This window comes from Microcebus murinus, chromosome 2 (assembly GCF_040939455.1).
Source record: "Microcebus murinus isolate Inina chromosome 2, M.murinus_Inina_mat1.0, whole genome shotgun sequence".
NCBI classification, from domain to species: domain Eukaryota; kingdom Metazoa; phylum Chordata; class Mammalia; order Primates; family Cheirogaleidae; genus Microcebus; species Microcebus murinus.
This window is the reverse complement of record NC_134105.1, coordinates 16,288,067-16,308,967: the sequence shown is the minus strand read 5'-3', so window position 1 is coordinate 16,308,967 and position 20,901 is coordinate 16,288,067. Positions and strand designations below refer to the sequence as shown.

The following is a 20,901-nucleotide window of genomic DNA, read 5'->3' as shown; positions in this document are numbered from 1 at the left end:
GACAGAGGTCACAGGGGGCTGGGGAAGTGGGGTGCTGCAAGAAAGAGGCCTGGCTGGTGTGGGGGGAGGAGAGAGACTGGGAGGGGGCGGGCTCTCACCCACGTCGATGACCCGCTGCTTGGCGGTGGGCTGCCGGGAATGCCAGTGCTTCCAGAACCGCAGCTGCTCTACTGGGACCTTCTCGTTGTCGAAGACAACCATCACCACGCTCTGTAAGCACAGGAGGGTACTGTCACCCCCGCCTCAGGAGGAACCCAGGTAGTTCAGTCCTTTCCTAGAGCCTAGGTCCAGCAGCCCTGCCCTTTTGTCTCAGTTTCCCTGCCCCATGGCAATGGGCTACTATCAAACAGTGTCTCCCTGGGAGCCCTGGCTGGCCCCATTGGCAGGCGTGTCCTGCCCCATTCCACCCTCTCCCCAAGCTGCTCCAGGGCCAACGCACCTTCACTTTGTTGGAGGACAAGGCAAGGCCTTTGCCCCCTGCTGGGGTCCGCAGGGTGACAGGGTAGAACTGGCCCTTGTTGAGGTAGGCCATGGGCGACTCGCCTGACTTGATGTGGATGGCTTTGGGGGAGCCCAGGGTGTATTCAAAGTCACTGTAGGGAAGAGGGGGAGGGAGGACAGTGAGGCTGGGCTCACAGGCGGGATCCCAGGGTGAGGTGGGGCAGGAAGCCTGAGGCTATGTTAGGGGCTTGCCGTGTGACCTTGGTAAGTCACTTTGCTTCCTTGGGCCTCAGTTTCCACATTTTGGAGGTTCTATTTAATGGCTTTGTTGGGCCACATCCTGCTGAATGAGCGCCCAGTGAAAACTGGAGGGACCCCTGAGGGGTGACAAAGCCACAGGGGAAGCGAATGGCAAGCTCTGAGCTCCCTGACATGGCCCAAGAAAGGGACATAGAAATCATTCTCTCTCCTTATATCAGCCTTCACTCCCTGCTTTTCATCCAGCGAGTTTTGCCTACTATGCTCTGAGGACAGTTTGGGGCTCCGTCTGTAGCCAGTGCCCAGGTGGCCAAGGATCCATGGGGCCAACTTACCTTTTGAGGCTGGGATAGTCCTCTGGACACTGGGGTTCTGGGGATGTTTTCAAGATATCTGGGAAGAGTAGTGACTGCAGAGAAACAAAATCACAAGAGAATAAATGGCCACAGTCAGGCTGTGGGGGCCTCAGCCCGGGTCTTCATATACAGCTGTGCAGGTTGTGCAGTGCACAACTTGGACAACAGCACACGACAGCCATGCCTCAGCTCTAGGACTTTTTCTTCCACGATTCCAAAGCCCTGACCTTTTCACTGTCTTCTCTCCTGCACATGCACAAACACATCCATGCTATGAGTGGCACGAGGATAGGCTCTCACCTCCTGTGGGTCATCTTTGAAGGTGCTGTCTGGCTGCCAGCGCTGCGTGGGCGGCACCCCATGAATGCTCTCGAACAAGGAGTTGAGGGAGCCATTATCGTACATGTCACTGCTGGGCAACAGGTAGCTGTCCACAGAGCCAGCCTCCAGCTTGCTGGGGCCTGGTGGGAGGGCGGCTGCCTTGCCAGGGGTGGGCGTGGCCCCCTCCAAACTCATCAGGTTATTCTTCTTGAGCAGATCCGGGTACTCTGGGGCTCCGGACACACTCTCCGTCAGGAATTTCATGAGGTGTGTGGGGCTCTCGAGGGGGGCGAGGTCCGTCTCATATTCCATGCCAAGGTAGTGCCTGGAAAGAGAGAGGAATGGCCGAGTGAGTAAACTTCTTCTCTCTGGGGCAGAGGGGTCCTTGGCTAGCCTGGGGGACCCCACACAGACGCATTGACCTTCTTGGATCCAATGTCACATTTCGGCCCACCCAACACGCGTGAAGCAAGACACTGTGGCAGGCCAGTGGGTCACAGGGATGAGCAGGGAGGAGGGTGTCAAGAATGGAACCAAGTACAGGCTCAGGGTTAGGGGGAAACATCTGATTCACCCATTATAGTACTTGCTAATTTTGAAAAACTGAAAGTCTAGTCATCTACTTCTCAGCCACAGTCAAATGTCCCTGTTTCAAAATGTTCCCACTTCAAAACAACCGTATTGAGTCACGCCATGGGGGTGTGTACAGGCTCAGGGGCAGTGTGCATCTGTGCGTGCAGTTAATATATGCTTAGAAAAAGGTCTGGAAAGATACACCCCAAACGGTTAAGGTAGACAGGGGTATAGGATTATAGGAAAATTTTACTTTTTACTTGATACATTTGTATAAGTTTGAATCTTTTGCAAGAAACAGGTATTGCTTTTGTAATCAGAAGAGCTAACATTTCTACAAATTAGTTCTGAGAAAGGCTCCCACTCTTCCTGGCAGTGGGGGGAATGACCCCGAGCCAGCTGCACGCTCATGCCAGCTTACAGGAAGAGCTGCACACCTGCCTTAGCAGTTTGGATTTTCCGGAAGGCAGAGAGGGGCCCAGAAGGCTTCCCACCAGAGGTCCTACCCGTCAGTTTTGAGAGGTCACCCGGTTGGCCGGGAAGAAGAAAGTGGAGAAAGAGGGGCAAGGTCCTTGCAGTGCCCATCTAGCCATGGGCATGGCCTGGCCTGCTTTCTGAAAGAAAGGAACATTGGTGCCCCGAGGCACTGATGCCAGGCAGAGGCCCAGTAAGCTGGGGGGAGACATACGGGAACCCAGATGTCCCCTCCCCAAGAGGCTGCAGGGAGGAGGGTTTTGGAGCTGGGACAGAAAGGCTGCCTCCAGGGCATTTCCACTAGGAAGGCTTTGAAGTTTGTTTTCAGTAAACTCAGGCCCACACAGCCTGCAGGCACTTGAGAGAGAGAGAGAGTGAGTGTGTGTGTGTGTGTGTGTGTGTGTGAGTGTGTGTGTGTGTGTGAGTGTGTGTGTGTGTGTGTGTGTGTGTGTGTGGTCTTCTAGCAGAGTTTCACTATAACTTGCATGGGCCCTAGGCTCTTTTCTGCCTTCACTGGCCCCTTGAAAAATATTTTAAAATGCATTATATTAATTTTTAAATTAATATATTGATAAATTAATTATAAGTATTATGGTAATCTTTCCTTCGGATTTTAAAAGAGACTAAAACACTTTCGTGGGCCCCAAAATGCAATGTGTGGCGGGTCCTGGGCGCTGCCCGCTCCCCCGGCCCCGTGCCTAATGGGTAAGTAATGCTGTGCCGAGAGCCCCGAGGTAGAGGTGAGGGTGAAGGGCAAAGGTGCAGGGAAGGTGCTGGCAAGCCTCACCTCTTTCCTTGGTCCATCCTGCCCCCGGTGCCGGAGGACAACATCCGCTTCTCCTTGGGGCCCTGAGAGGAGAGGAAGGAAGGATTTACTCGCAGCTCTTGGTTAAGATCTGGCTGGCAGGAACCTCAACCCCTCCGGGGGCTTTGGCCAGGCAGGGGAGCAACCTCCGTCCCTTGCAGAAAACCCATAAGTCCTTCGCGTTGGCAGGAGCTCTATCCATCATTAGTCTGAGCCCCAAGTTAGAGAGCAGAAAGAAGGAGCATGGAATTTGGGGTCAGGGGCCTGGCTTGAGTTTTAGCTTTGCCATTTCAAAAGGCATTGTGACTTTGGGTAAATGACTACACCTCTCTGAGACTCAGTTTCTTCATATGTCAAGTGGGGAATTATAACACCTACTTAAGGGGATTATGAATGTTAATAAAAATAATACTTGATTTTTTTTTTTTTTTTTTGAGACAGAGTGTCACTCTGACGCCCTGGCTAGAGTGCTGTGGCATCAGCCTAGCTCACTGCAACCTCAAACTCCTGGGCTCAAGCAATCCTCCTGCCTCAGCCTCCTGAGTAGCTGGGACTATAGGGGCACAACATTACATCCAGCTAATTTTTTCTATGTTTGGTTCCCCGGCTAATGTTGTTCTATTTTTAGTAGAGACGGGGTCTCGCTCTTGCTCAGGCTAGTCTTGAGCTACTGAGCTCAAGCGATCCTCCCATCTAGGCCTCTAGAGTGCTAGGATTACAGGTGTGAGCCACCACGCCCGGCCCTTGATGTTTTTTTTTTTTTTTTTTTTTGAGACAGAGTCTCGCTTTGTTGCCCAGGCCAGAGTGAGTGCCGTGGCGTCAGCCTAGCTCACAGCAACCTCAAACTCCTGGGCTTAAGCGATCCTCCTGCCTCAGCCTCCCGAGTAGCTGGGACTACAGGCATGTGCCACCATGCCCAGCTAATTTTTTTCTGTATATATTAGTTGGCCAATTAATTTCTTTCTATTTATAGTAGAGATGGGGTCTCGCTCTTGCTCAGGTTGGTTTCGAACTCCTGAACTCAAACGATCCGCCCGGCTCGGCCTCCCAGAGAGCTAGGATTACAGGTGTGAGCCCGGCCCCTTGATGTTTTTTAATAGAGGACTTCATATATACTGGGCCTTGTACCAAGTGCCTTCCAATCTCTAATTTAACCCTCACAACCACTCTACCTACTGATATTATCCCACTATACAGATGAGGAAACTGAGGCTCAGAGAGACTCTATTGTCTTAGTGCTTAGAAGCATGACCCTGAATCCAGAGTTTTGGGTTCAATTTCTAGATCTACTGCATCCTAGCTGTGTGACCTTGTGCAAATACCTTAACCTCTCTGGATCACATATCCTCAACTGTAAAAACAGACATAATAATAGAAATACCAACCTCAGGAATTGTGTGAAGTGTTTACAACAGCATCTAGCACATGGACAGCAATATATAAATATATGCCCTTTTGCGATTATAATTATACTATTGCTATATCACAGAACTTTCTAACTCATTTGTCCCTAAGGCTGATAAAGCCAGAACCAGGACTCTAATCCAATCTAGCAACTTCAAAGCCTGGGCTCTTAACCATTCTCCATGGGACAGTACGAGGGAAGGAGCCTGACACAGTGCCAGGCATTCAGTAAGAAAGGTTAAGTGGATGCCTTTAGCACTGTGTTGTGGCAGGACCAGGTCTCAAACTCCCAGTTTCACGTTTTCTGCTCCATCGGACCATGCCCTCACCATCCACAGGGCTGCTCTGGATCTGGAATACTGAGGGAGGGGGAGGGCAGGGCAGGTGTGTCTCACCCAGACACTGTACTTCACCAGAACCAATACTGTGGGTGTCCCCTTCAGAGCCTGTCCCCACCATTCTGGCCCTGGGAATGGCCTCTCGCCCAGGGCAGATGATGCTGGATTTTGTTTTATGGTCCAACCTCAACCTATAAATCCCAGGCTGGGGTTTGAACCCAGACCTAGAATTCTGGCTCCTACCATGGCCCCAATAAAGGGCCTAAGTCCTGTTCCTAGAAACGGACATTGCCCCAGAGTCAAGGCCAAGGCTCTGGAAATAATTCCAGAACAATGGAAGACATGATGGCAGCAGGGGTAGGAAGGGCAGTAAGATGCTCGGGGGAGGGAGAAGTGATGTGGTGGGACGGCTTCTGGGAGAAGCTGGGCCTTGGGAAGGGCCCCGAAGGAAGGGAATGGGTTAAAGAGCAGAAGGCATGTTTCAGCCAGTGGGGCAGGTGGGGAAGACAGGGAAACTGGTGTGATCTGAGGGCCAGAAAGAAGACAGTGGGATGGGGGTGTTGCGGAGACGGAGAGCGCTCGGCCAAGGCGAGGGGTGGTCAGGACTCACGCGCTCAATCAGTACGTGTTGTGCACCGTGTGGCGGGCTCTGTGGCGTGCTGGGGACTCCATGATGATCACAGTGTGGTTCCTGCCCCCCAAGAGCTCAGCCTCGTGAGGGAGATAGAGAAATAGATGTGCAAATTGCAAGTTTCTAAAGACAGAGTTAAGGATAATGATGGTGGTTGCTAAGGGTGACCAGAGGAGGCCCAGAGGAGAGACCCAAGAAAGCCTCCCTCCCACGAATGAATGAGGTGACATTTAAGCTGAGACCCAAAGCTGAGAATAGGCTTTAGCCAGGGATAGGGGAGGGTGCCAGGCAGAGGGAACCGCGTGTGCAAAGGCCTGCGGGGTGGTCACGGTGGGCTGCTGAGCCATGAGGCCCGAAAGCCAAGACACGGGTTCACTCAGACAGGGCACGCCCAGAGGGGCGAACGCACCATGTAGTAATCGTAGAGGAAGCTCAAGGCTGCAACGCTGTCATCGTCCCCGTTGACCCTCATCATGGCCTTCGTGGCGGCCGTCAAGGGGTTTTCCAGGTACGTCTTCCAGGCCTCATCCTCACTAGTGTAGGGGAACTTCTGGAAGTTGACTGGGTCATTCTTCAGCAGCCGCACAGACCTGAAACTGAATGCAAGTAAGGAGGGTCAAATTTATGCCATCCCAGAGGAAGGTCCATGCATGGGCGGCCTCAGGCCAATGCCAAGGAATTCTGGGAGTTACTGGCTTTGGAAACTAGAAACTGTTCGGCAGTGTGGGGCACAGAATGAACACAGACTCTGGAGCTTGCTGCCACGTAGAAGCTGCAGACCTGGGACCTCAGTTCCCTCATGTACGGCATGAGGACCATCAGCCTGACCTTGCAAAGCTACAGAGAGGATTCAACAGAACACTTCCGCAGTGGACACTTATGCAAGGGGAATTAGTGCAACGGATGGGAAGCGAAACGACAAACTGCAATGTGGTAACGACACAATTTCTGGATAACCCATCACGAGTCCTTCTGAAGAAGTCCTCAAGACCGTGAAAGACACAGAAGGCTGCAGAGCGCTTCAAGCCAAGGAGAAAGCGCGGCCAATGACCGAGAGCGCCAGGGTGAGGAAGCCCTGCGGCAGCACCTGGTCTTGGGAAATGGCATTTCGGAGGAGCCTTTGTTGCAGGGCGCTAGAGCAGCTGCCCAGAGGCCCCCAGCTGGAGTCGACTGCAGCAGGGCACTCAGAGGCAGGCAGGCCCTGGGCACTGGTGCTGAGAAGCTTGGACAAATACAAGGCATCGTCGCTCAAGAGACAAGCCGCGTGGGCTCGAGGGTAAGCGATCAGGAAAGGCTTTCTGCAGGAGGCAGACATTTTAGTTGGGAAAACTCAGCACCGGGGATTATTTCACTGAGATATGGCGGGTAGGGGTGGGGATATAATACAGAATAATGGTGATGGTGGTAAAAGTAATCTCTGCTCTTTATTGAACATAGATCGTATCTTAGGCACTGAGCTAAGCACTTTGCATGAATTATCATCGCACTTACTGCCCACAACTACCCTGTAAGGCAGGTACTGTTATTATTCTTATTTTGCAGTGGAAGAAACTAAAGCTCAGAAAAGTTAAAGGAGTGGTCCGAGGTCCCAGTAGGAGAGTGGCCTCGAGGGGATTCTCGCTCCTGCAGGATGGTGCTGTGGTACAAAGTAGTGTTCTCAAACTCTAGCTGAAGGCTTGTTAAAACACAGACCGCTTACACAGCGGGTGACTATAGCAAAGAACAACGCAGCGGCTATTTCAAGACAGCTAGAAGATTTTGAATGTTATTCTCACAAAGAAATGACAAATGTTTAAAGTGATGGCTATGGTAATTACCCTGATTTGATCATTCGATGTATGCATGCATTGGAATAATCACACTGTACCCTATAAATAGGTACAATTATTATATGTCAATGATAAATTTAAAACATTAATTTTAAAAAACACAGATTGCTGGGCCCCACCCCTAGAGTTGCTGATTCACCAGGTGAAGGGTGGCTGAGAATTTGTATTTCTAACTTCCCAGGTGACACTGATAGTCTGGGAGCCACATTTTGAGGAGTCACTGTTAAAGCATACACTCTTAAGCAAAGGCATCCGAGGGGGTGTATTCATTTGAGAGTGAATGAAAATAAAGTGTGTGAAGGATAGTGGGGGATAAGAAGATGGGGTTGTCCAGGTTGGGAAGAGAGAGCCCAGAGGTGAAGTGGGCGCTGACCGGTCTCCTGGTGCCCAGTGCACTGGCATGACTGTCGTGTACACAGATGCTCTCCTTTCCTTAGCCCCTTCTCACAAGGACACTACAAGGGAAGGACCATTTGCTTCACCTATAAAGGTGAAGAAACCTGAGTCTGAGAGAAAGAAAATGCCCAAGATCATCCAGCTAGTCCACGATACAACCAGGACTTAAACTGAGCCTCATCCAGCACCAAAGCCAGCACTTACACTCAGACACACCGTGTTCCGTGTGCAGGAGGGCAATCTTTGCCACCGCAGAAAAATGCTTTAGTGGTAAAATGTCAACGTGGTGGCAGACTTGTGAGTGGCCAAGGACCTTTAAATCATGCTGCTACAAGTGCCCGCCTGCCACCCAGCTGCGCAGGCCCACATTCTCAGACTCTAGTGGGAACAGAGTCTGAGACCAGGCCAGACGTAGGCACACTGAAGTGGCAGCTCTCGCAGGGGCTTCATCCAGGGTAGTGTCTCCCATCCCACTGGGCCCCAGGGTGTGGGGAGTTGGGCTCTGAGAAGGAGAAGGAGAGGGAGCTGTCACACAGGAAAGAGAAATGACAGAAACCTTCCTGCTCTAGGGGCGTGGAGAGCGAGGCACACCCTGAGTTTCTGCTGCTATAAATCAAGGGTCCTCAGGATGCAGAGGTGAGAATAGGTCTCGCCTAGTTGCCTCCTGGGCCTGGGGCTAGAGGAATTTACCGAGCAAGCCCAGGGGGGCCACCCTGACCCCTGCCAAAGAGACCCAGGCCAAAGAGAATTCTCAAAGCAAGGAGGCCTGGGAACAGCAGGGAAGTAAGTGCATAGTCCTCTAGCCCCTGATCAACCAGGATTACCAGTGCTTAGCACCATTCCTCATTGTTAAATAAGCCTAATAAAAACACCCACCACATCAGATTATGAGGATTAAGTGCGTTGGCATAAGAAAACTGCTTAAAACTGTGCCTGGCATACAAGTGCTTAATATACACAGCCATTATTATGCTCCAGGCCAGCATGCAGCTAGACAATGAGCAGTTGCAAAGGGTGCAAGACATGGTCACACTGCAAGGCAGTGGCAGATCTGGGCCTAGAGCCCCAATTTGCTGACTGTTAGTGGAATGACCACTAACAGTTTTGATGAGCTATGAGTTATCTTACCTTTTTAAAAAATAAATTTTAGAAGACAACAATAAAGCCACACAGAAACAAAAGAACATACAACATTTGCTGTCCAACAGGGAGGTTTTTCTGGCCTCAAGGGTCTCGGATCCACCCTGTTAGGACCCCAAAGTCTGATTCCTTGACAAGCAGCAGCTGCTGCACCTTAAGCGTTTCCCACAGGCAGACACAGCGTCAGCTGTTCCTGTGTCCTCTCATCTACTGCACACGATAGCCTGAGAGACAGGAGTTATCATCCCCTTTTGCAGAAGGGGAAATTGAGACTCAAACAGAAAATATCACCTGCTCAAGGTCTCTCAGCAAATAAGTGATGGAGGCTCAACTTGAACTTGGACCTGTTGGATTGCACAATGCAGCCCTTAACCCCTGGGCTAGTATCCTTTCTAGAAGGCTTTCCTATTCTGGAAAATTTCCTCCTCTGATACACATTGAACCAATTCTCTGCTGCAGGGTAGAAAGGAACTTCCCACCCACACAAGGCAGGAGGAACTAAGTAAGAAGGCAAGCTGACGACTGCAAGAGTTTGTGGCTAGGTACTGGATGCCCTATTGTCCTGGTCTCCAGGCCTGCTCATGCCACCAATCAACCTCATGTTCCAAGACTATGCATTTGGCTTCTAGAAAGTCTTGACAATGGATAAGGTTAACATTGACTTGTGTGTCAAATCTTAAAATCCAAGAACTTTTGGCTCTTGACAGTGGATAAGATTAGCATTGACTTGTGTGTCAAATCTTAAAATCCAAGAACTTTCGGCTCTCTGCTTTCTTGAAGATTGAAAAGGAGAATTGAAGACCCAGTGGGTAAGAGAGAGAAAAAAGTTATCCCAGGAGCTGATAGTGGATCAATGTGAAAAGTGTTCCAAGGAGCAAGTCCTACTCATGGGCAATATGGCCAGAACAGAGAGGGGAAACCAGGTACGCCCCAACCTATATGGTCAACTCTCTGTTGGTGTCCTTGTCCAAGATAGAACTCCTGAGCTATCAGAAAGTGAAAGGGAAATGGGGGAGGAGGGGATGTGCAGAGGACTTGGCCCTGGGGAACATTTGTGACATCACCTCTTTACCAGGGCACAGCACGGGGAGCAGCTCCAGGGCCGCAGCCCATGGGTCTGGTAACTATGTGTCCTTGGGTAAGGCTCTTAGCCCTTCTGAGCCCACTTCCTCATCTGTTAAATGGGTCTCCCATCTGCTGTGTGCCAGCCAGGGACTCTTCTAGGCACTGGGGAACTGGCCAACAACAAGACAGATAAGGCTCTGCTCCCATGAAACTTACAGTCTAATTGGGGAAGATAGACCATAAACAAGTAGGTAAATGAGTTAATTTTAGTGAGTGATAAGTGCTGTGAAGAAAATTAGAACATAGTAATAGAATGGAGAGTCACCAGGGGTGGCTACTTTAGAGTAGGGTTCATCTCATGGGTTGTTAGGAGAATTAAGTGCATTAACGTAAGAAATGCGCTTAGCCTAAAGCCTGCCAGAGGGTAATCACTCAGTACATAATAGCTATCATCACCATCATCACAGAAGCCCCAAATGAGAGCAAAGGGAGATTCTGTCTGAGGTTCTTAAATTATCATCCCCCCTCCAAGCCTTCTGTGAACCAGGTTCTGTGTCAAAAACAAGAGACAGTATAATAACACCCTGCCTTGACTTTCATTCATTATCTCATGGAGCCTCCCAACATACATGATGTGTTATTATCCCTACTTTACAGACCAGGAAACAGACAGCAGAGATGTTAGGTGACCTCCTGTCCTGGGACTGGCCGAATGAGTTACAAATCCAAGACTCCTGGGATCTGGCCTGGGAACTCTGTGACTGGTCACTTTTCCATCAAACCACTAGTTTCCAAGACGGGATGTAATAGAGAGGGAAAAGCAATAAACCCAGGTGGCATCATCCCCGTAGCCATCCATCCAGCATTTTAACAAATATTTATCAAGTAACTACTGTGTGCCAGAACTTGTCTTAGGAGAATAAGACGAGGTCATCCCTGCTGACATAAAGTTTACATTTTAGTGGCAACAAGACAGACATGACCACAAAAACAAACAGCTAATATGAAGAAAGCTAGAAAAAAAAAGAATCAGAACTTCTAGCTTGCCTGAACTCAGGAGAGTGATGGATGTTGGTTGAGAAGAGGGGTGGAGAGGAAGCAGGAGAATGGAGATAGGTGGGGAGGACCTTGGACCTTCCAGATAAAAAGCAAAGCACGATCAAAGGCATCAGCTTGGGACAGCTCCCAGAGCTTGTCTGCCTACTGTGTGCCAGGTGTGAGCCAGGTGCTTTGCATATGTTGCTTTGTTTTAAGGAAGGCCAGCCCACTAAGAAGGAAACTCACATCCGAGATTAGATAATCTCTCACATTTGCATGGCATGTTATATATTTCAATGTGCTTCTCATACACCTGTCATCACCTCTGATCCTGCAACGCCCCTGTTAAGTAGGGAGGGAAGATATGATTGTCCCCATTTGATAGCAAGAAAAACTGAGCCATGGCATCAGGCCTAGAACTGAGGTCTTTGGATCCCAGCATCAAGAACCTTCACAAAACTGTCTCCTCCAAGCCTCCCAGTCTGCCTTCTCCTCCATTTGGGAGAGAGTTGGAAAAAGATCAAGAGAGAGGTGCTCAAGGGTCTACCTGATAGCCTCGCTTCCCGTGGCCTATTGTCCCCAGCCTGTGGGATGTGCAAACTGCCCTGGCAGCGACTCTAGGGTGAGTGAGGCCTTTCCCCAGCAGGTCGCTCTGGGCCCACAGCACAGAAGGGGTGTGGTACCAGCTGCTTCATGCCCAGTCAGCTTCTTAGCCTCCTGACTCCAGCATGCATCATTCTGGGCACCAGTATGGAGAAAGCCTAGTGGGGTTTCATCCCAGCAAGTCCGTTCTGACTCGAAATGCCCACTGCTTTCTGGCTAACTTAAAACTCCCAGCGAGACTAAGTAAATGCTGTCTCAGCCATTAGTTGAGACCTTTATCTTATGTTAGAATCCTAGCAGTTTAGGATAAAAAGAGACCTTAGAAAGCCACTCCCAGGGAGGGACTTGCCTAAAGACACACAGCATATAGCAGGACTGGGACTCAAGCCTCCTAACTTCATGTCCTGTGCTTAATTCAAACACTGCCCTGCATCATAAGCATCTCAGCAATTCACAGATGCAAAAGAAAGGACTCTTATTCAATTTTGCAGAAGGTGGCAGAAAACCCACCAACAAAGGGGGTAGACTTGAGACCCACCAAAGGAGGTACCTGGCAAGCTAGGTCCCATTTCCCTTCAGCCTGAGGAGGAAGAGTTCCAGGGGCCACCTGAGCAGGGTGTTGACTCTCAGAAACACCCAGTCAACCACTTGCCAAACCCTGCTGTGAGCCACCCAGCCTCATTAGCAGTGATCAATCACACTCACTAATCACCCACAGGGAGGCCCTGCCACAACTGCTCACGGAAGAGTCATCCTTCAGTCAGCCCTATGCAAGGTGTTCCCGGGGCAGGACAGGGGTGCCCCAGGGTTCTTGTGCCTGCCAATGGCCCATCTGGTTTCTGGATGCACAGGTTGTGAAATGTGCCTTGTCACATGGGCTGGGGGCTCATTTGGGGGCCTCATTGGGGAAAAGGCAGAGTGTGGGGTATGGCTCTGTAGCAACCCCAGTTGGAATGAAACAGTATGAGCTCGTGGTTATGGGGGTGGGCGCCAAAGCTAAGCAGACCTGGGTTCGAGTTCCAGCTCAGCTACTTACTAGCTGTGTGACTTTAGGCAAGCAACATGACATCTCTGTGCCTCAGTTCTCTTACCTATAAAATGTGTAACTATGAGAGGAATAACCTCACAGAATTATTATGATAGCTAGTGCTCATTGAAGCATTACGAACTGCCAGGTGCTGGCTGAACAATTTCTAGTCATTGTCTTAGCTGATCTTTACAACTTTGTGAAGTTGGAAGATGCAGGTAAAGTCGTCAGCATAGTGGCAGCACATAATGATGTGAATGAACTATTATTATCATTAATACTCACTTTGTGGGGTAGTCCCCAACAAACTGCATGACAATTCACAGCCTCACTTTCTTCTACCTATAAAATGGAACATCTCTTCCTAACCAGCAGAATCAGACCTGACACTTGGAAATTTCCAGATTAAGAGGAACAAGCACCACCAGCTTTCTCCTCTGGATCCAGATGGGTAAGTTGAGGGTGGTCAGGCTCCAGCAAACACTTTTAATTGCCTGGAAATTAATTATGCGCCCTTTTCTAATTACACCAGAAACTAACTTTCTCCCCTTTGAAAAATTCTTCCCTGTATGGGACTTTTTCTTCCATGGTATATTGTCCTCTTTGTTTCTTGTCCAATTTTCCTTCCCTCCCCCCCTCTATTGTTCAACTGAGGTATGAAAGAAGTTGAAATCCACCTCTAAACCCAGGGTGCCACATCCCTTCATTCATTCACTCACTGATTCACTCAACAAACACTCATTGGGGATTACTGTGTAGCAGGCCATGTGCTGGGCACTGGGGACACAAAGGTGACTACCATGCTTGCTGTCCCTGCCCTCGAAAATTCCCAATTTTCGCTGACTTCCTGGAAAGGCCTAGTGAAATAACACCAAATATTAGGAAGATAATTTCCCTTCATGATTTTCACTAGGTCAGTTGTCCTGACCTTTCTAGGAGGCAAAAGGAACAGAGAGGCAGCCAGCCTGGATTATTTGCTGCATTTTACAAAATGGGAAAACTGAGTTTCAGAGAAAGGAGAGAAGGCAAGAGAAGGGAAAGGAACTAATTTAATACAGTCAGGCCTTGTGACTTTTCATTCTCAAACATGCCCTGGGAGGTGGGTGTTTTTATCACCATGGCACACATGCAGAAACTGACACTTAGAGAGGTTAAAGAGCTCATCCAAATCACCCAATCCATAGGTGGCAGAGTTGGGCTTTAAACACAGGTATGCCCCTGGAGCTAAACTCTCAGTCTGCTGACTCAGCAACCATACTGCAGGACAATAGTGGATTGGGGAAACCTCCTACCTCTCAATCCTCCGTCTGGTCTTTTTTTTTGAGACAGAGTCTCGTTTGTTGCCCAGGCTAGAGTGAGTGCCGTGGAGTCAGCCTAGCTCACAGCAACCTCAAACTCCTGGCCTTAAGCAATCCTTCTGCCTCAGCCTCCCGAGTAGCTGGGACTACAGGCATGCACCACCATGCCCAGCTAATTTTCTATATATATTAGTTGGGCAATTAATTCTTTCTATTTATAGTAGAGACGGGGTCTTGCTCTTGCTCAGGCTGGTTTCAAACTCCTGACCTCGAGCAATCCGCCCACCTCAGCCTCCCAGAGTGCTAGGATTACAGGCGTGAGCCACCTCGCCCGGCCTCGGTCTGGTCTTCTAGGCCAGCAGTCCCCAACCTTTTTAGCACCCAGGAACCAGTTTCATAGAAGACAATTTTTCCACAGATGGAGAGTGGTGGAGGCAGGGAGCTCTGCAGCCTGGATCCTAAGAGGCCTCGGAGTGGTACTGGTCCGACTCCCAACTGTGGCTGGGAACCACAGTTTTGGCCAATGGTTTTTAAATTTGAACACATATCAGAATTTCCTGGAGGGCCTGTTAAAACAAATAATGCTGAGCCCCACCGCCAGAGTTTCTGATTCAGTAGGTCTAAGGTGAGGCTGAGAATTTGCATTTCTAACAAGTTCTCAGGCAATGATGATGATGATGATGATGATGATGCTGGTCCAGGGACCACATTTTGAGAACACTGTTATAGGTGAACCAATAATTCTCTTTAATAAAAATGACTCCCTCTGACCTTGCTTCCTATTCCAAAAGTCACACGAGTTTGTAAAATACAAGTTTATAAATTGTGGAACCTACAGAAAAATAGGAGGCAAAAAATAGACTTCATCTACATTCTTCCACTCAAAGATAAGCCCTTTGAACAGCTTCGTCTTTTTTCAAAGTCTAACTACATAGGAAGAAGGGTGGCATATGGTTGTGGTGCATTGTCCTGGCCTCCCGGTTGAGATTCCAGCTCTTCCGTGGCAAGCCTGAGCCAAGCCTCGGTCTCCTCTCCTGCAAAACTGCATTTACACTCCCATTCCTCACTGGGTTGTCTGGAGGGTTAAAGGAGATCCAGTATTTATCAAGCACTCCATACAATGTCTGATGTGGAGTCAGGGCCCAATAAAGGTTGGCTGTCACTGTTGTTTTAACCCCAAAGAAAGCTCGAGCCCTGCTGCCCTTCCTCCCTCCTGTTCCGCAGTGGGGGAGCTCTGAGGACCCGCTGGGCTCTGGCCACACCCTGCGGAGACCGGGGACAGCCCTGGCCGCCGGGCCCTGGGCGCCCGCGCGCCCCCTCCCCGCAGCCCGCAGCGCCGCAGGAGGCCCGCGGCCGGCCGCCGCCGTTAGGGCTGTCTCTCGGCCTCCCGGCCCAGGCCGCCGGTTTTACAGCCCGAGCTCAATGAGGGCTTTTAACTTTTCATTCACCAGCAGCGTAACTCCGACTTTTAATAACACACCTTGTGCACGACAAAAATTTGCTCCTGGCAATCATGGTTTCGACCACAAAACCACAGCGGGGCGGCGTTCCTGGTTAACTCTTTCAGCGCTCCAGGCAGTCTGGAGCCGGCGCTCCCGAGATCAGATAGGCCGTCGGCCGCCCGGCCGCGCTCACGACTGCCGCGGCTTCCCGCCCCCCGCCCAGCCGGTCGCGCCCCTCCGAGGCCGGGGTGGGTTGGGGGTCGGCGGGAGAGAAGACTCCTGCCCGCCGCGGCGGGGCCCACACCGCGGACGAGCGAGCGGCGGGGTCGGATCTGAGGCGCCGCCTCCGTCCCGTAGACCTACTACGTGCCGGGTCCCTTCATTGGGCGCGACCCCCGTGCCTCGGCTGTAAACGACGCCCGACTGGAGGGGAGGGTCGCGACAGTGCCCGGCACACAGTAGGCCCCCAGGGCCCCTGGGCGCGGGCGCCAGCTGTCCTCCTCGGGCGGAGGGCGGGCGGCAGCGACTTCCGGCGCCCGCGGCCGCCGCCCCGGCAGCCCTTGCGACCCGCTCTGGCCCCGGGCGGCGCGAGGCTGCGGGCTCGAGGCACCCGGAGCGGCTTGCGGACGCGCCCGGCGCTGGGCCCGACCACATGAAAGCCCCGGGCGCTCGTCACCTGCCAGCCACCTCGAGCTGGTTTCCAACCACACCGCCCGGGCCCCCTGCTTCTCGAGAGCCAGCCATGGAAGTGCCGCCGTCCGCCCGAGGCCTAGTTATCGGGCTGGGCTTCACGGGGCCGGGTGGTCCACATATGGGAGCTCACTGTTTTTCCTGACAGGTAGGTGTCCATAGCCCTCACCGTGCAGATGAGGAAGCTGAGGGTCAGGGACTCCTCTTAACTCGGCACTTTTTAGGGAACAACAGCTCCAAACTTGCAAGCCAAGCACTTGGTGCCCCCCTCCCCCATATCAGTAGGGGCAGCTGAGCCCCCAGGCTCTGCTATTGTAATCTCTAATGGTAGCTTCGGAGTCTGCCTGCCTGCCTGCAATTACTCAGCAGGCACAGGTTTCTCTCACCCCACCCCAAACAGAGAAGCCTCAACTGTCAGCGGATCTGACTTCAAATCCAACTCATTAGGGAGGAGAAAAGCAGGAAACCTTTCAGTGCTAGTAACCCAGCTTCAGGACACACAACACCTAAGGAGCAGCAATGAATAGATTGTCTGCAGTTTTAACCAGCAGATCTAAGTGGGATGGAGACACATCAAGACTTTTTGTGTGTTCAAAGTATGGGAAGATAGGAAGCAAGAGTTTTGGAAATACTTATTGGTTGGTTATTTCTATATGAAGTAACAATTGTATTATTAGCTTGCTCCCTACCCGGCTTAAAAACAATCACTATTCTAAAATTGTTGAATCCCCTAACAACTCCTTGAAGGTGGGTGGCTACTATAAACTGCAATTTACAGGTGAAGAAACTGAGGCTCGGATGAAGTGACTTGTCCAACATGACACAGCTAATAAGTGACAGCTGGAACTCGAACCCGGGTGTCAGTGCCAATGCTCCTACTCTTATTCTAGTTGTGGTCCAATTGTCAACACATTGTCAACCCAGAAAATTCATTCAAAAGAAATGTAATGCCTTTTAACCTCGATGCTTGTACTGTGAACATAATTGGCCAACCCAGAAGAACCCAAGAGCTAGCTAATAACATAAAATCCTGTCTGCAATCAGGACCCACCGATTGCTCTGCCCACAGGTCTTCAAGTTCTTAAAACAATCTGTTGAGTAGCTAGAAAAAAAAGATTGTTCAACCCTTTCTTCTGCCCACTCACCTTTGAGGGTGGCAGGAAAAGGAGAGTCTGTATTTAAGAGATCTAGTTTCTCCTGCCAGCTCCCTGAACCCAGGCGAAAGCAGCCCAGATCCTAGCTTCATCCCACCTTCTCTGAGATCTGGACCCCAAGCAAGGGCTCCGTGGTCAAGGTCAGCATCGGTCAGGACCCTAAATTTCAGATGTGGGCAGGAAGGCACATGCATCCCGCCAGGCAACTGAGGTGACCTCACTGAAAACCACTTCTCAGCCTCCCCAGTCTTAGAGCTGCCTCTGAATAAATCAACCACATTTTATTGAACGCATCTTTAGATCTTGTCTCTGTGCTAAGCATTTTACAGCCTTTATCATACTAAACTCTTTTAAGAATTCCTACAAAGCATTTTTGTACCCATTTTCCAGATGAGGAAAATGAAGCTCAGATAAGTTAAATGTCTCGTCCAAGATCTCACAGCTTGTGAGGGACAGAGCCTGGATTTGAACCTAGGTCAAGCCCACTACAGAATGCACGTTTAACCACCACACGGTAACCTTCCCACTTGGGATGATTCTAACCCAACAAACAAGTCCCTTTAGAGAAATCCAACTCTCTGCCTAAGACAGCTCTTAGAACCACCTCAAAGAAGTTCCTTTTGGCAGGAAGAGAGAAAGCTTCGATAGGATTGGGGTTGTCTCTGACTTCCAGGGCCCCTTCAGAGTATCAAAAAGTGGTGCCAAAACCTCAGTTTCAGTCCTGTGTTTTCCTACCTGGCTCGAAACTGCTCAGCAGAGAGAAAGAGAAAAACTACTTTCCCAGGGAAACACTCAGCTCTCTAGCTCGAGACCAGGGCTTGCCTCGACACGCCAAAGCAAGATCGTCAGCCCATTCATTTACCCTTACAAATTGCTCTGGGAATCCTGGCGCCGGCCTCCCTGCTCTTCCCCGTCTTGGAAACCCTATCCAGCCTCCATGCTCAGAGAGCGCCAGGCATCCACTGATGTTTACTCACTCAAGTTCATTCGACATCTTCCTGCTCACAGGCTCCGATGATCGGCACTGAGACTCCGCTGACCGCTTGTCTCTAATTCTTGCCTGACACAGACATTCCCTGCCCAGGGAAGTGTTTGATTTATGTTGAGGTTTGAGTGTCGAGATTTTGCTGACAGGTAGGTTCCCAGCAGCGCTGGCGCTGATTGGCTGCAAGTACAGGTGCCGGCAACTGCAGGTATACCTCAACAGGTGCAGCTGTTAACTCTTGGCCCTCCGAGCAGGGCGGAGCTTTGGGGGACTGGCTGGGTGGAGCTGGCCAATTCCGTCCTTGGTGAGGGGGTGGGGGGTGGAGATGAGGGAGGAGGGAAGGAGAAAAAAATGTTGGTTGGAAAGAAGTGAGATAACTAGAGGAAAAATACAGGGACAAACAGATACTTGGCTTAAAGAAAGTCTTGATTCCTGTTTCTAGGAAACATCCCCCTCCCCAAAATTCCTTTTCCTCCTCCTCCTCCTCTACCATTAGGGAATTCTCAAAGGAGAGAGCAAATCTTCCCCAGGTGAGTCTCTTTCGAAGTTCTGTTTTTTTCAGAGATTTCCCCTTAAAGATAAAATCTTATTATGAATAATCTTTTATTCAAGTGATTTCTTTTGATTCTTACAGTAACTCACGATGGTAGATTTATTATGACTTCCTCCTTCCTCCCCAACACACACACTTTACAGATGAGAGAGGAAACGGAGGCCAGAGAGGTAAAGTGACTTGCCCAAGGGCACAAGCTAGTGAGTGTCAGAGCCCAGATCAGATCTGCAGTCATTTCATCTCCAAGTCTGGCTGCCCCTTGGGCTGAAGTCAGTGGTCTCAATTCAACAGACATTCAGTGAGCACCTATTGTGTGCCAGGGCCCACTCTGGGTTCTGAAGAAAAGCCAAAAAAACAGGGCTGCTACTCTGGAGGAGTTTGCAGTCTTGGGGGGTGTGTGTGTGCTGGTGGCAGGGAAGGGGAGGAGTAGGGTGGGAGCAGCCTTTTATTTGGCGTGATACGGATCTGAATGGGGTGTGGGCACACCACATACCTCTGGCCAGCACGGGAGGGATGGAAAAGTTGAAGCTGGCCACCTCTGAAGCCTTAGCCAGCTGGTCATTTCACAAGCTCTAAGTGCTTCGTTCTGTATTGGGAACTCAGGAGAAATCAGATGCCTGTTAGACAAAGTAATTGTAGAATAATTGCTGTGAGCTGTCTTCTATAATGAACAAGGTTGGTAAACCCCAGAATATCCACGAACACAAACAGGAGAATGTTAGAGGTTTTTTAAGAGCTTCCGCCAGGATTAGTTTGAAATTAAATCTAAGCCGAAGATCTTGGTATCTTTTTTCCCCCTTCTCTCCTCCCCTTCTCCTTTTGGCAAATTACCTCTTTGCTCTGTCTTCCTGGGAACCTCAGCTTGGCTCATTCCGTTCTCTTTAGAGGAAAGGCAAGTGGGAATTTAGCTACTCCTGCCAATCTGACGGAGATTTTCCAGGGTAAAGTCAGAAGTCAAAGGAGCCCTCTTGGGGTGGAGGCGGGCCTGTGGAGAAGGGGATACTGAGTTTGGTTTCTCACTGGAGGCTCTGTTGGGGCAGCCCAGGGGACCCTGGCAAATAATAGTTATAATATTGCCAATAAAGCCACTTCTCAGAGCAGCCCTCTCCACTCACTTTTGTTAAAGTGGATATTCAGTCACTCTATCATACCAGTTTATTTTGTGCTCTGCAAAGCCCTTATGACTTTTTGATATTTTTCTAATTATTGAATGTCTATCTCTCCTTCCTTTGGAATGTGAACTCCATAAGAACAAAGACCTTGTCTGTGTTGTTTACTGTTGGGCCCCAGTGTCTAGCACCTAGTATGTGCTCGATGTACTGCAAGTCTCAGGCATTGCGCCAGGCCTTTACATGCATTATCTCATTTAAACTTTACCACAACCCTGGGGGTAGGCACTTTCATTATCCCTATTTTATGGATGAGGAAACTGAGGTAAGAAAATGATCAAGTAAACTACTCACGGTGCAGAGCTAGGCAGTGGTAGAGCTAGAGCTGAGGTTTAATTCCAGAGCAGAGCTCTGGTTATTGGTGACAGGAGGGCTGTCTGGTGCCAGCTGTCACTGCAGAGCTTGCTGCAGTCCAATGGATGGCATGCTTCTCTGTGCGTACCTGTCTGCCCACCTTGTGGAAGGCTGTGGAGTTTCGTCAGCTATGTTGCAACGCACAGGCGAAGGGCTGTGGGGTGACTCATGCTGGCTGGGCTCAGGGGGAGGCTGGGATTCCAGGTGGCGTGTCCGTGCTCGCTGGGCTTTTTTAAATGGGTCTTCTCCCTCTGCCTCTGGGTCCTGCCTCTTTCATCACCCGCTCCCATCTTCAGAGATCAGCAGAGACCCAAACAAATCATGAGGCAGAGGGTTTCTATGTCTCCACGTGTGGGAAGGATCCAGAAGGTGCCCCCGGTTAGGACAGACTAGTGGTCTGAGGTAGGTAGGCAGGGATGGCATGAGCCAGTTTGCAAGGTCACTAGACCCCTCCAATAGGAGTTATACCTCTCAGTCAGGAGGCATGGGCTGTTCTAGGCTTTCTGTCCAAATCAGAGATGCCAAGGTTTTAAAGAGACTACCCTAGCTTTGCTGCT

At 50.3% G+C, this 20,901-nt stretch overlaps 1 protein-coding gene across 1 annotated transcript in view; it reads right to left on the bottom strand.

Moving 5' to 3' along the window:
* GRHL3 (grainyhead like transcription factor 3) overlaps positions 1-18,472 on the bottom strand; it is a 33,880-nt gene extending 15,408 nt beyond the window's left edge. The window contains exons 1-7 of the mRNA XM_012750861.3: positions 18,261-18,472; positions 6,011-6,197; positions 3,211-3,272; positions 1,356-1,701; positions 1,035-1,108; positions 440-593; positions 99-210 (exon numbers count right to left, since the gene is read on the bottom strand). Coding sequence (XP_012606315.1) covers positions 99-210; positions 440-593; positions 1,035-1,108; positions 1,356-1,701; positions 3,211-3,272; positions 6,011-6,197; positions 18,261-18,277 — 952 coding nt within the window. The 5' untranslated portion in view covers positions 18,278-18,472. The remainder of the gene's footprint in view (positions 1-98; positions 211-439; positions 594-1,034; positions 1,109-1,355; positions 1,702-3,210; positions 3,273-6,010; positions 6,198-18,260) is intronic.
* Positions 18,473-20,901: the final 2,429 nt, after the last annotated feature.